Here is a 15,943-nt window from a genome sequence, read left to right as displayed (position 1 = left end):
TCCTCCAGTTTGGTTTTGCTTAATATTTCCTCTTGAATGGATTCCAGTGGTACATCTTTGGCGGGGATATCACAGAAGTAAGGCTGTACTATTCTCTTTCTGTCCTATCAGGTGGCACACAATTTTAATTTGTCCCATTATTTATAATGTCCTCTTTGACCACTAATTTAAAGTGGTGAATTTCAGGCAATTCCAGTACTCATTTTTCCTTTGTAATTGTTAAGTATTTTATGTTGGGGTATTTTGAAACTATGTAAATTTTTATTGTGTATTTATTTATTTAGATATGGACTCATGTTTTCCTTTTTTAATTCAATCAGTTATACTGCATTCTATCATTATTTGATACTCACATTATCCCCTGTTTGGTTTGTAGGAGATTCTTCAGGCTTACTTTTATGTCCTTTTGGTATGCCCCCATCATTTCTTTAGCACTTTGCTTTCTGGAACAGCAGGATGTTCCAGGTTCATTGTCTTCTTTTCTTGTCCCATCCATGTAATCAGCCATTTCTCTAAGGATTCCTTGTTCCTTTTATTGAATAATGATATTTAGAAGGAAAGATATGGACACTAGGTGTGCTTATTGCTATTGGAGTGTTGTGGCTCCCAGGCTCTCTCAGTGGAAAGAATTAGGCAATATTTGTATGTATATACATACACACAGAGACACAGGAACTCACACACATACATTCACAGATTTATGTCTGTATTTTTATATCCATGAATGTTGAAAGCCATGACTTCACACCAATACCTAACTCCAGTCCAACTCTACAGGGTTCATTCTATTAAGTAGTTCCCTCCCTTTCCATATTTATAACTCCCTTCTATCACAATGAGAATTTGGATCCTAATAGCCTTAATAAATCTCCTTACTTGATCAATGCCCCTACATGCAAATAATCTCCCATTTGCCACACACCACCCTTCCCTGTTTTGAAGCCCCACTTGCCATCCTTCCAACCGTGGGTTACAGCCCCTGGTACCCAACCTACCTTGTTAACCTGCTCCGACTAAGAAAGACATAGTGCCCCAGATTCACTCCTTCACCCACCCTCACCATACAGGTGCTTTTCTCACGTTGTTAACGCTCCTCTACATGGACAAGCTTCTTAACCCACTCAGATTCCGAAATCCTGCTCCAATCTGCCACACAATGCTTCCACGTGAACACCCTCTGCAATCAGATGGAATTCCAATATCACTCATTTGGCTGTCCCCTGCCTAGGAGGCCCTCCTAGGCTCTAACTCCCTACAATGAGCCGCTCTCCCAGCATGAATGCCTTCCTCACCCTGCGCAAGCAGCCACAGCTCCCTCTTCTCCTCTGATAAAGACACCTACCTTGCTCTCCCCCATCTGATGGTGTTAGGACTGAATTGTTGTAGAAGGGAAGGGTGAGGATGAGGACAAGGAAAACAAATAACCTTTTAATTCTGTTTTATGACTAAGCTACGTATATATATTACCAAGCTAAATAATGTAAACTATGTTGTACTTAAGTTAAATTCAAAGGTAAATATAGCTTATGTGTTGTGAAACTGCTCAGAAAATAGCACTTGATCACAGAGCACCACCTTCATACCCAATTGAGGATGTCCTCTGTCAATAACTCCATTAAAATGATATTAAGGTTGCCTCTGACTACACATAAGCAGAGTAAGCAGCAAAGGAGTCAACAAAACTTCTGCTTCTAACTGTCTGAGAAGGTTTATTTGTGAGCTAATCAGCAAATAGTTCCTTTCAAGCCTCTGAGATTTCTGGAGACACACCAATTAATCATTATAGAAGCCACTAAAGTAGAACGAGAGTGGGCACCTGACTGCCACCCTAGTACCTAACTTTCTGAGGAGATAGTCACCCCATACACACACACACACACACACACACGTAAGGGAAAGAGACAGGCCAGCCTTTATTAAAGGCCACTAGAGTGGTTGAGGCTGTCTGCGCCGTGTGTGAATGACAGAAATGGAAGAAATTGTTTCTAGCTAGCATAGTCTCAGATCCTGTGTGACTGGGGCTGAGTCTTAAGAAATGAGCAGTGTGAGGAAGAGGAAGCCAAAATAGTAAGGGGGAAAATGGAACTCTGATTCAGAATACCCCTAATTTCAACCCTTACTGGGGCTTCCTTACCAGCCAAATTAGCTTTTTTTCCCCTACATGGGTGAGGGTGTTCCTACTTTGTTTGAAGATCCATAACAACCTGCCTGAAGGCACCTTGCAAGGGAAATCAATTGTCCTCATTCCGTCCCCATTGCCCCTCAGACATATTCATTTTATCTAAATCTATAACTAGAATCAAATCCCAGTATGCTGAGATGTGGGGGAGTGGGAGAACTGAAATTAGAAAATCAAATAGATAGCTCATACAACAAATGAATTGCAAGCTTTTTAATATGTATATTGTTATAATGAGAAATTAAACCTTACCTATTTCGGTGTCATTTTTTGTTGGGATCCTAAGACAACTGGTATCAACTACTGCCAAATTCCAAAGTGGAGAACAAGGTGATGAAAGAAGGTCTTTCAAAGGACTTGAATGAATACTGATTTTGTTACCTTTAGATAGCCACTCACTCCAGCTTACAAAAGACATTTGAGAGGCGGCTGAGAAGATTGCTGGAGGTTAGAAGAGGATTTCTAATGAGAGCTGTTGGTGTTCCATGAGTGCCCGCACATGAAAAAGGAGTAAAGGCTCTTCTTTCACCACAAGCCTAGGGCAAAAAGTTTCAATGGGATCATTCAGAGTTCCTGGAAATTAGTATCTGAAACATCCCTGAGAAATCTAAAAGGCAAGAAAGAGACTGGCTTGCCAGCCACCTTGACATCAGAATGAAAAGTTTGCAGAGAGCCTGCACTCTGAATTTGGGGATCACATTGAGCAAAGGATGTGTGCGTGGTTCCCATATATATGGGCCATACAGAAGATAGAACTAGTTTGGGGAAGTCATGGATTTATGTCTTAGATGGTGTCTGGAGGAGCGAGGAAACCTGAGCAGAAACAACCTGGATATATACTTCTGAAAGCTTAAACGATGAAAGAGTCAAAAGTGATGAACCCAAAGATATGTATTTGCCCATTTTAAGAGAACAGCAGGTGAGAGCTCCTCAACAATGGAGGACTCCCTATAGCACCCTTAAAAATATTGCACAAGGGAAGGAGTCAACTTTAAATACCTTCCCAGCCTAGAAAGTGCCGAAACTGGATGGCCATAACAGTATCAGTTATATAAGACTTTAATTTCTTCTCATTTCCTCTCTGCCCTCTTTAAATAGAAACTGTCTTATGACTAGAACTGACAGGAAGATTTTTTACTTTACAAGAGGAAATAGAAAAGTTATGATACATACCCTCGATTCCATCCAAGGGACAGGAGTAGAATTAGTTTCAAAGAGCAGGTTTACATAGGCAGCAAGAAGGAAAAAACAGTGTTATATTATTGCATCCTACAAATCCTGCTTATTCAATGTGTTTTCCACATTGGCAACAATCTTGAGAATATGTGTGAGAATAGGTTCTGAGTATATTAGAAAAAGGTGGGAAGGAATATAATTTTAGCTTCCTTTGTCAGGCATGCTTTCAACTCAGAGCCACTGTGTTTGTTATTCCCCCTGCCTGAAACTCTACTCTCAGATATCCACCTGGATCACTCCCTCACTTCCTTCAGATGTTTCCTCATGAGCATTCTCTTATTTCTCCAATTCAAGTTCCAAGAAGACTGAGACTTTTTGTTTTGTTTTGTTCACTGCTGTAATCCCCAATACCTATGACAGCACCAGGCACATAGTAGGTGCCTAATAATAGTTTGTTAATAAACCTAGCTGAATTCATCAATATTTGTGCACATAGCAGAGATTCTAAATTCAATGTATTATCTCATGCAGCTGTATTTGAAATGTTTGCTCAGCTGGTTGCCTGAAATATGGCCTCCTGATGGGTCACACTAAACAAGAATGGTATTCCAGAGATGGCATAGTATGCTGTAGAGGGAAGAATGTAAAAAATAATGGAAAAGAGAATGTTGGAGTGTATTTATCATGTATTACCTACTCATCTACTTCCTAACTATGTCTGAAGAGAGGGCCAGAAGATGTTACTTCTAATGAGAAATTGAGCAATGAATAGGAAGCATATTTTTAAACTTTTATAAATGGGTATTCTTCTTAGGCTGAGGATGCTGAGAGTACTTCTTAAACTTGACATGTCCCCTTGATTTCAGTAGTGATGCCAGGATCTCAGGTAAGATAAACCAAGAAGCTGCATGTAACCACCAAAGACAAGGAAGGCCTGGTTACCTTAATGTGCATCAAGAAAGTCATAGTAGACAGAACGCTCTGAGTTGGAGGAAGTTTTGTCAGTAGCTAACTGATCCTGTGACAGAGGGTCCTGGCAGAGACAGTATGTTTGTTAATCAAATTCTGTTCCACTTTTCGCCTAGGTTCCCCCTCATGGACTGCTTCTTCCAGGCTGTGTTGCAGTTAGGTGACTGATTTCTGGCCATTGAAATATGAGCAGAAATTATTTTTTTACCAATTTCATGCCTCACCCATATGAAAATTCCAGCACAATATCCCATGAGCCTTCTCTTTTCCTCTATCTTCCAGCTGGACGTAAACACCCAAGGCAATCTTGGAAGTCACATGCTGAAGATGGTAGAGCTTCCTGTCACCATAATCCCTGAATGATTGCATAGAACAGATCCCACTCTCTCCCACCTTCATCAAACTGTTATCTGAGTGAGAATTAAAATTTCAGTTTGTTAAGCCTCTGAAATTTTGGAAATGTTTTTGTCTAGCAGTTAACCCACCTTAACATATATATATATATTACCAGGAGAGAAATGGATAGGTGGCCCACTGATTTCCTACTTTATTTGGGTTTTATGGAAAACAGAGGTCTAACATGAGCCACTAGATAGTCTAGGTTCTCTCTTAATTACAAGATCCAAGTCAATTCAGATATCATACCCAGAGCCCCTTGAGGAAGGACCTTGCTATAACATTACAAGTAGCTACTGGGAATAGTCTTCCCCAAACAATCTGCAGCCACGGTTAAATATCCCAACTGATAGATGAGAAAAGTGAGACTCAGAAATTTTTTCCAAGATCACACACCTAATAAATGGTAGACCAGATGTTTTAGCTTATATTCCCAATTCTTTGATGATGAAACTATTTGCCCTATCATATGTAGGTGAAGATTTATTCAGCAACACCTCTTAATAAGGAGAGATATTGGAGATGAAATGCTTCCTTTGTGGGCTGAGAAGCCTAGTTCTGGGGGGCACATCAATTGTCTGGTTCGCAAGTCAGCACAATGTAGAGCAAAAAGAAAATTTATTGAATTATACAGCTTTCCTTTTCTGATTTGATACACCAACTTCATCATACAGTAAAATACTTTTTATACATAAATAACTCTATACGGTCTTTGCTACTCCTTACATATTTTTGTATTATTGGGAAATAACGAAACTGTTTTATTTACAGTAATTTGTCCTGTCTGGCTATTGATGTTCTTCTTTATAGTAATATATTATTATGAATAACAATTTTGGGGAGATATAACTCATATACAATAAATAACTTTGAAAGTATATAATTGAGTGGTTTTTAGTATTCACAAGTTTGCACAATCATTACCACTATCTAATTCCAGAACATTTTCATTACCCCATAAAGAAACTCCATATCCCTTAGTAGTCACTCCTCATTCCTGCTCCTTTCAGCCACTAGCTACCACTAATCTACTTTCTGTCTCAACATTTGTCTATATTGGACATTCCATGTACATACAAGGGGACTTCAAAAAGTTCATGGAAAAATTGAATTAAGAAATAAAAATAGGCCAGGCGTGGTGGCTCACGCCTGTAATCCTAGCACTCTGGTAGGCCGAGGTGAGAGGATCGCTAGAGGCCAGGTGTTCAAGATCAGCCTGAGCAAGAGCGAGACCCCGTCTCTACAAAAAATAGAAAAATTAGCTGGGTGTGGTGGTGTGCCTGTAGTCCCAGCTACTCAGGAGGCTGAGGCAGGAGGATCACTTAAGCCTAGGTATTTGAGGTTGCAGTGAACTATGAAAATGCCACTGCAATCTAGCTTAAGCCACATCAAATTCAAGACACTTTTGTAAGTGATGATACTAGTCATTTAGTCTATCCCTAAAGAACTGAGGGTCCTAGGAATTTATCCACATCAAGGCGGTCATTTTTACATTATTAACTGAAGAACAATGGGGCCCTTTATAGATTTTTTAAGATGAGAAAACAAAAAGAAGTCAGAAGGAACCAAATCAGGAGTGTAAGGTGGGTGCCTAATGATTTCCTACCAAAATTCTCATAAAATTGTCCTTGTTTGATGAGAGGAATGAGCAGGAGCATTATCGTAGTGGAGGAGGACTCTCTGGAGAAACTTTCCCAGGTGTTTTTCTGCTAAAGCTTTGGCTAACTTATTCAAAACAATGCCCTAGTAAGCAGATGTTATCGCCTCTTGGCCCTTCACAAAGTCAAAAAGCAAAATGCCTTCAGCATTTGAAAAAATGGTTGCCATGGCCTTTGCTCTTGACCAGTCCACTTTTGCTTTGACTGGACCACTTCCATCTCTTGGTAGCCATTGCTTTATTTGTGCTTTGTCTTCATGATCATACTGGCAAAGCCATGGTCCATTCTTCTTGGAAGAAATGCCTTAGGATTTTGACCCCGTTTGTTTAAAATTTCCATTGAAAGCTTTGCTCTTGTCTGCAGTTGATCTGGGCACAAGGGTTTTGGTACCCATTAAATGGAAAGTTTGTTCAACTTTAATTTTTCAGTAAGAATTGTGTAAGCTGAATCGATTGAGATATCTATTATGTAAACTATTGTTTCGGCTATTAATCATCAGTTGTCTTCAATTAGGGCACAAACAAGATTATTTTTTCCCTCACAAATTGACGTGGGTAGTCTGCCTCTGCAGGTTTCATCTTTAATGTCATCTTGTCCCTTCTTAAAATGAGTTATCCATTTGTAAACTGTTGATTTCTTTGGGGTATTGCCACCACAAACTTTTCATAAAGAATTAATGATTTTACCATTCTTTCATCCAAGCCTCACCATAAATTTTGATGTTTGTTCTTGCTTCAATTTTAGGAGAATTTATGTTGCTCTGATAGGCACTCTTTCCAAACGGATGTATTATCCCTCTTGGTGCCTAAAAATTGATCCTGTTTTGGCATGTTATAACAAATTAGTATGAGTTTATTTTGATGCAAAAACATTTTTAAATCCATGCATATGGATTTAATATATAATATATATAAATATATAAATATAATATATATGAATATATATATTTAATATATACATTTTCATGTATACATAAATTCAATGTATATTATATACATAATATACATTTTCATGAACTTTTTGAAGACCCTCATAGAATCATACAATTTGTGGCATTTTGTGTCTGGTTTCTTTCGCTTAGCATATTTTCAAAGTTCATTCATGTTTTAGTATATATCAGTATTCCATTTCTTTTTATTGCTAAATAATTCATTGTAGGGATACACCACATGTTGTTTATTGGTTTATCAGTTAATTGACATTTGAGTTGTTGGCATTTTTCAGTAATTACCAATAATTACCAGTAATTTTCAGTAATTACCAGTAATATTGTGTACATTTGTGTACAAGTTTTGTGTCAACATATGTTTTCGATTCCCTTGAGTATATACCCACAAGTGGAATTGCTAGATCACATGATAGTTCTATGTATAACTTTTGGAAAAACTGCCAAACTGTTTCCACAGTGACTACATGATTATACATTCCCACCATCAATATATGAGGTTTACAATTTTTCCACATACTCATCGACACTTGTTATTGTTTGTTTGTTTTGATTATAGCCATGCTAGTGGATGTGATGTGCCTAAGGGTATTTCCCTAGCAGTTCTGCCCTTATTGGTTCTCCTGACCAATTTTCTCCTTTACCAGACTTTGCCATTCACTTGGAAATGTTTGGCCTAATGGTCAGGGGCCACTTGCATTTTCATTGTTTTCCAAACAGCAAGAAGCATCCTTAGACATGCCTGATCATGTCCTGCTGCTTTCCAAATGCAATTCCTGGGCTCTGGCATTCTTCTTAGATCTCTTTATGGGAAAGGATCTGACTAGGTTGTTATACTTGACTAATTGTGATTAGTGTGGGAAACTTTCAAAAATGAGAAAAGGAGAGAAGACCACCTATGTGAAAGACTTACATAGTTTTCAGCTTCTTTTACTTTACAAAGACCTCACCCTTGCCCTTGAGTCCTATGCAAACACTCCTATTCTTATGTTTTTCCTTGTAAGAAACACTGCCCCTATTTGCAGATGATATGAACGCTCAGGTAGAAAGTTGCATGAAATCTAGAATCAGTGAATGAAATATCATTAGCTTTAGCAGCTGATTATAGATTTGTCATGGGCTACAAGGTTTAGTATAGAAAAATCAATTGTATTCTTACATACTAGCAGCAAACAATTGGAAAATGAGTTCGTTTACATCAGAAACAAAAACCATAAAATACCTATAATTAAATCTAAGTAAAGATGCTAAAGACCTCCACAATGACAACTACAAAAAGTTGCTGAAAAAACTTAAATAAGATCTGAATAAAATGGAAAGATATGCCACATTCATGTATTGAAAGACAATATTATTATTAGCTATTTTCATCATTCATCTACATATTCAAAGCAATCCCAATAAAAATTCCTGCAGATATATATTATATATTATATATAAGCTGCTTATAAAATTTATGTGAAAATTCAAAAGACCTAGATTATCACAAGCAATTTTAATAGAGAAGAAGAAAGTTGCAGGACTTGCCCTACCTAATTTCAAGACTTACTATAAGGCTACAGTAATCAAGGCATTTTGGTATTGATGAAAAAAGTAGACATGGTTAAGTGGGGTAAAAAGGCACTACAGAAATAGAGCTACATATATATGAACACTTGATTTTTCATAAAGGTGTAAAGACAATGAAGAAAAGAAAGTCTTCAACAAATGGTGCTATATCAATTGGATATCCATATGAAACAAAATGAACACCAGAGTTTACCTCACACTATACACAAAAATGAGCACAAAATGGTTCATAGACCAAAATGGAAGGCCTAAAACTACATAAAACTATGAGAAGAAAACATAAAAGAAAATCTTCATAACTTTGGATTAGGAAGCATATTTCTTAAAACACAATTATAAAAGAAAAAGTAGATAAAATGGACTTTATAAAAATTTAAAAGTTTTATTCTTTGAAAGAAACCATTAGGTAAATGAAAAGGCAAGGCAAGGCTGAGAGAAAAATTCACAATGTATATATATCAGATTAAAAACTTGAATCTATAACTTCTATAGAACTCTTACAATTCAGTAATAACAGGACAAATAACCAAATTTAAAAAGAGAAAACTTATGTGAACAGATATTTAACAAAAGAAAATATATGAATGGCTAATGAGTATATGAAAAGGTGCTGAACCCCATTAGTCACAAAGAAATATAAATCAAAACCAGAAGATACCACTACACCCTTTAGAATGGTTAAAATTTTTAAATATTAATAAAAATAACCTGATCATATTAAGTGCTGGTGAGGATGTGGAGAAATTAGAACTTCCATACTCTACTTATGGGAACATAAAACTTGGAAAACAGTTTGGCAGTTTCTTACAAATTAAACATACAACCTCCATACAATGTAGTCATTTTATTCCTAGGTATTTACCCCAGAAAAATAAAAACATATGTCCACATAAAAATGTGTATGTACATGTTCATATCAGCTTTATTTGTAATAGCCAAAATTGAAAAGCATCTAAATGTACATAAAAATAGATGAATGGATAAACATTCACTATATCATGGAATACTATTCAGCAATAGAAAGGAATACACTATTATTACATGCAAAATCATTATGTTCAATGAATGAATCCAGACAAAAATATAAGAGAGTATGTGTTCTATGATTCAATTTATATAAAAATACTATAAAATGCAAACTAAAGTGACAGAAAGGAGATCAGAGGTTGCCTGGAGACGAGGATGGAGAGGGGGATGGATTACAAATGGGAAAGAAAAGACTTTTTTGGAGGTGATGAAAGTGTTTCTATTTTTTTAGTATTTTAGTTTTGCTATTTTGATTGTAGTCATGGTTTCACAGGTTTAAATATATGTAAAATGGATTAAATAGAATACTTTAAATATGTGCTTTTTAAACTTTAATTATATTTCAATATAGCTAAAATAATTACTCACACATAGATACAGACTGAAGGTGGTAATCTGTTTTGGTGTTTTATTCTTGCAATATTTGGATTGTTTATTTGTTTTTGCTTTTTTCATTATAAGTTCACTTTTTCCTCGCTGGCTGTCCTGGTTCTTTGAGATGCTATAACAAAATACCATAGACTAAGTGGCTTCAAACAGAAATTCATTTCCCACAATTCTGGAAGCTGGGAAGTCCAAGATCAAGGCACCAGCAGATTCAGTGTCTGATGAGGGCCTGCTTCCTGGTTCATAGAAAGAGTGAGGGAGCTCTCTGGGGTCTCTTTTATAACGACACTAATCCTATTTATGGGGACTCTGCTGTCATGACCTAATCACCTCCCAAAGTCCTCACCTTCTAATACCATTGCCTTGGGAGTTAGAATTTCAACACTGGCCGGGCATGTTGGCTCACACCTGTAATCCTAGTACTCTGGGAGGCCCAGGCGGGAGGATCGCTGGAAGTCAGGAGTTCGAGACAAGCCTTAGTAAGAGTGAGACCCTGTCTCTACTAAAAATAGAAAGAAACTATTATTATTATTTTTATCATTTGAGACAGTCTCACTCTGTTGCCTGGGCTAGAGTGTCATGGCGTCAGCCTAGCTCACAGCAACCTCAAACTCCTGGGCTTAAGCAATCCTTCTGCCTCAGCCTCCCAGGTAGCTGGGACTACAGGCATGTGCCACCATGCCCAGCTCATTTTATATATATATACTTTTGTCCAGCTAATTTCTTTTTTTTTTTTTTTTTTTTTTTTTTTTTTTTGTAGAGACCGGGTCTTGCTCTTGCTCAGGCTGGTCTTGAACTCCTGACCTTGAGAGATTCTCCCACCTTGGCCTCCCAGAGTGCTAGGATTACAGGCGTGAGCCACTGTGCCCGGACTAAAAATAGAAAGAAATTAATTGACCAACTAAAAATATATAGAAAAAATAGCTGGGCATGGTGGCGCATGCCTGTAGTCCCAGCTACTCGGGAGGCTGAGGCAAGAGGATTGCTTGAGTCCAGGAGTTTGAGGTTGCTGTGAGCTAGGCTAACGCCACGGCACTCTAGCCTGGGCAACGGAGTGAGATTCTGTTTCAAAAAAAAAAAAAAAAAAAAGAATTTCAACATTTTAATTTTTGGGGGGGGACACAAATATTCAGTCCATGGCACTGGATTTTTAAATGTCTCCCTCAATGATATCTCCACTTTCTGTAATTTGAACACAGCAGCATATGCTGCTATGTAAGATTAGACTGATGTGATTCTCCTCTTCTTAGAGGCCTCCTGAGTCTTTTTCTCCTTAATTACCAGGCATCTATCCCAAGCCTTGCTCCAAAACCTATAAAAATATACATATTTTCCTCAAGAAACTAAAAATTTACAAACATGAATGTATAAATGGCTGATGGGGTAAGTGTGGTAGTCCCTTTTCTTGATTCTTGGTTTATTCACTTTTGTTGGTTTTCATAAAAGATTCCTTTTGTTTCCTTGCTGGTCTCTTTGGAGACACTCACTGTCACCTCTCTATTGTCACCTTAAAGAAAACTGTATTGCCCACCAAGAGCAGGGAAAATTGACCCTCCCATGGGATTTATAAATCAATGGAAGTGTTCACTGTGGTAGCTCAGTTCTTCAATCAACTTCTGATCCAGCCCCTCTTTTTCTAGACAGTTCTGTCTTCACTCCTCCACTCTTACAGAGACACCCAGAAAAGGAAGTTTCCTTCAATTCTTTTTCAAGCAATCATATTTTGATTATGATCACCAAACTTTAGTTCTTCTAGAAAGTTCTGTACTCATGTCTTGCCATCATGGAAACTCCCAGGAGAAAGGTCTTAATCTGGTTTTCCTTCAACCAATCACATTGTGACCCCATTCCCTGACTTTTACTACGTCCAGGAAAATTCTGTCCTTATCATCCCACTCTCCCAGAAACACCAAAGGGACAGAACTTTTTTCAGTACTTCAAAAAACCATGTTTTGAACCCAAATATTCATTGACTCTTAACTTCTTCCCGGAAGTCTGTCTTCGTCTTTCATCCTGCTCTAAAAATCCTCGTGAGTAGGCTTCAGTTTTCCTCCAACTAATGTCTTGATCTCAACCCTCACCAGCATTTTTTTTTTTTAAATTGAGACTACCTTGGGAAATCCAGGATTGGTGGCTATAAGAAGGCACAGTACTGATTTTCAGAGAAAACAAAAGGCCATTTGTGAACTTAACTCAGTAAGCTAGCCTTTGTGAAGCACTTATGACTTCACTACTGTGCATTTTCAGTTCAGACTCTCCATCATCCCCTTCCTCTAGGACAGAAGGTGAGAGATCACTCCAGCTCCAAAATAATACGAGGCAGAGTTTCCTTAAACATGTTTCTCAGTTGAACACACAGGAACTCTGATGACTAAATAGTGCAAACATCAAATAAATAGTAATTTTTGTATAAGTTGATACATGTATGTTTATATATACTGGCAATCAGTACATACTGCAAAAATTTCCAAATATTGATTTGTGGAGACACTGAGGTGTGAAGACAAGCACCCTAAACTGGGAATTGGGAGACCAGGGTAGTGGTCACAGCTATTCCACTAACCGGCTATGTAACCTTAGGAAAATCACTTTTGTACTGTTCCCTCATTTGGGAAACCAAGTTTGTACCAAGAAGTGACTTTTAATATTTTTTTTACTATGATCTACAACTAGAAATACATCTTAAAGGTGACAATATTTTCTATGTATAAAACTAAAATATTAATTTCTCAAAACAATTCTTAACACTACCCATGGGTGATGAACTATGATTTTTGTTCTATTCTTTTTGATTGCTTGTTGTGACCCACAAAACTGATTTCAAGAGCCATGAGTGGTAATCTTTACTTTGAAGAATATTGGACTGGAGGGTCTTTTTTTATTTAAGATTTGTTTATGCCCCAACATTCTAAAAATTAAAGTGTCTATTGGAGATATAGGAAAATGATATATAGAAAGCCTCATTATTGCTGAGTCTGTCTTTGCCCTTCCTCAGCTTGTCACCAAGTTACAAAAGTCAAACAGTCTGCAGCTCCAGATGACAAGGTCTTATAGAAAATGGCCCAGGCTGGATCCTCCCAAGCCCCAGGATATACGTCAGGGATTAGCGCTGGTACACAGCATCTCTAAATCTCAGTGCCCTCACCTGTAAAGGGGAGTAACACAGACCTCACAGGTTGTGCTAAGGATAAAATGAGATCCTGGATGTGAAACTGTTAACAGGGAGGAAGAACCTTGGGTCCCTCAGGCTGAATGTGACCTTCAGGAATGCTTTGTTTATCTTGCACAATGAACACCCTCCAGATTGTTGCTGTTCCTGCCACTCCTATAATCAGTCTGTCTCAAGGTCTTGTACTTTTCCTTTTTAATATTTTGCCTACCAAATTCAGATAGTAATCTTGTTATTCTTTATTGTTTACACTTAATGACACATGATGTACACACACATATGTATATACATACGTACACATACCAGTGGCACTCAGACTTTGGTGTACATCAGAATCACCTGCCAGCTTGTTAAAAATGGAGATTCTGGAGCCCTACTCTGTGAGTCTGGAGAATAAGAGCCAAAAGCCCCATATTCTCACTCCTCCTCAGGTGCTTTTATCCAGATAACACTCATACTCTTTGACAAACTCTAGGACATACATTCTAAAAATGATACCAGATGTTGAATTATGGGCATGATTGTTCCTTATTGGTTGTGTGAAGGAACAAAATAATTGTCAAGGAAAACTGAGATTTTGAGTCCAGGTAGCTAGGAGGGGAAAGGTAATATTAACAAGGAGGTGGAACAGGAAGATGATGGAATATAGACTGCTTTTTAAACTGCTTTATTAATTTCATATTAGGAAAACAATATTTTCCTAAAATGGATGAAATTGCCATGCTGACAGAAACTTTCAGACTGAAACAAAACAATATTCAATTAGAAACTGATTAAATGTAAACACCAAAAGGTTTACAGAAAAAGTAAATCACAAAAATACAAGCTTGTAAAGCAGTGGCCACATGAACCTCAGGGAAAACCTTAGGATTTCAAGGTATGAGGCAAAAGTCATAATGATTGTCAGGTTCGGGAGTTTGGAAGCGCATATAGTTCCTCCCCTGCTGCTCCCTAGTCTTTCTCTTGACTTCCATCATCTGCCCTACAAACCTTTCTACATCTTCTCCTGCTTCATTGTGATCAGTATGCCTATTCGGTATGGCCCATCGAAAATTAGGGACAAGTCGCCTAACCCGCCCCCGCCTGACATTTCCTCCAGGCTTCTGGCCTTCACCCCCTCCCAAATGGCGGGATTCCTCTTCATTCTGCACGGGGGCCTGCTCCCCTCCTTCCTTTTCTTGTTTGGCATTTTCTGCGTTGAGATTTTTTACCACTTGTTCGTCTTTGGACTCCATTACTCCTACGGGACGAGAGAGAGAAAAGGTGGACGGATCAGCACCGAGGACAGAGGCCCTACTACGCACCTTTCACAATTCAGAGCCCTGCGCTGCAAAGGCCTTTCGAGAATTTCCTTTCCCACCTGAGAGGCCCCGCGCGCCCTCTAGGGGCCCCCTCCGAGCCCCTCCCTCCCGCGAAGCCCACCATTTTCCCTGCAGATCCGCGTCCAGGCCTCTGCAGGCACCAAAATGGAGGACGGGGATGACGAGGGCGGGGGTGTGGGGGGGGGCGGAGGGTTGGGGTCTCACACTGGGCTTTCCGCACATTCCTCCCCCGCAACCCCCCTGTCCCCGCACCGACCTGGGCCTATCCTCGCAGTCTCCTCCTCCTCTTGATCCTCGCCGCGAGGTGCGCCGCCGCGACACTCGGTCCCGCAGACCTGCAGACGGCCGGGTGGGGGGCGCGGGGGCTGCTGCAGACGAGCGCTCCCGGCCCCTTCCCCGCCCCGACCCTGGTCGCCGCCCGCGCCCCGCGTCTCCCGGCGCCCCCCGCGCTGCCCACCATTTTCTGCGCCAAGAAGGACGGGGGCGGGGCGGGGTGTAGGAAAAGCTGGCGCCGCTGGTGGAGGCAGGTCCTGCATCCGCCTCCGGACCACCTGCTCCCGCGGGGCCGTGCGCCCCTCCGCACGCGAAAGGCCTGCCATCTTCAGCGCCTACACGCGGACCCGCGGAGGGGGGTGGGGGCTGCAGTCGCCAACGGGTGGCGTTTCTGCCATTGGCCCGTCAGACCCCCGGGGTTGGGGTCCTCAGGCCGGGGCCGCTCTCCCACGCCAACCCAAGGGACCCCCTCCAGGACCCTTACCTGCTCCCCCGCCGCCTCCCACTTTCGGGGCCGCCCCTCGCCCGCACGCCCTCAGGGCCTCCAGCAGCAGGTACAGCCGCCGACCAGGGAGCCAGCAACAGCGGGTCAGACGGCGGAGCGCGCTGGCCGGTCACGTGAGGCTGTCGTCACCGCCAGCGGCCCCGCCCCCGGCCCTTGGCCCCTCCTGCCACCCGGAGTCAGGCGGGGCTTATAGAGCATCTTCAGCCCAAGTCCATTTTAACATCCCTGCCCTAGGCCTTGTCACTCTCCTTTCTTTGTGTGTTAGTGGGCCTTTCTCTGCTTGCCGGGTATCTTCTCAGGGCGGGTGTTGGCGTTTCCTACTTCTCTGGGGACTTGCCTCTCTCTTCTGCTGCCAGGATCCGTACCCC

The 15,943-nt window shown here is 40.2% G+C and overlaps 1 protein-coding gene across 2 annotated transcripts; it reads right to left on the bottom strand.

The window, feature by feature from the left end:
• Positions 1-14,126: 14,126 nt before the first annotated feature.
• On the bottom strand, positions 14,127-15,711 carry BEX4 (brain expressed X-linked 4). Of its 2 annotated transcripts, none has more exons than XM_012787928.3 (3): positions 15,555-15,711; positions 15,054-15,132; positions 14,127-14,715 (listed from the first exon to the last, which is right to left on the bottom strand). In XM_012787928.3, exon 3 carries the CDS (start codon positions 14,708-14,710, stop codon positions 14,348-14,350), a length of 363 nt encoding a protein of 120 aa, XP_012643382.1. In that variant the 5' UTR covers positions 14,711-14,715; positions 15,054-15,132; positions 15,555-15,711; the 3' UTR covers positions 14,127-14,347. The 2 variants fall into 2 exon arrangements, with proteins under 2 accessions (XP_012643382.1, XP_075855314.1); XM_075999199.1 differs by lacking the exon at positions 15,555-15,711 and adding an exon at positions 15,255-15,357.
• Between the last annotated feature and the right edge of the window lie 232 nt (positions 15,712-15,943).

The sequence above is a fragment of the Microcebus murinus genome, chromosome X, assembly GCF_040939455.1.
Source record: "Microcebus murinus isolate Inina chromosome X, M.murinus_Inina_mat1.0, whole genome shotgun sequence".
NCBI classification, from domain to species: domain Eukaryota; kingdom Metazoa; phylum Chordata; class Mammalia; order Primates; family Cheirogaleidae; genus Microcebus; species Microcebus murinus.
This window is presented reverse-complemented; position numbering and strand designations above follow the sequence as displayed.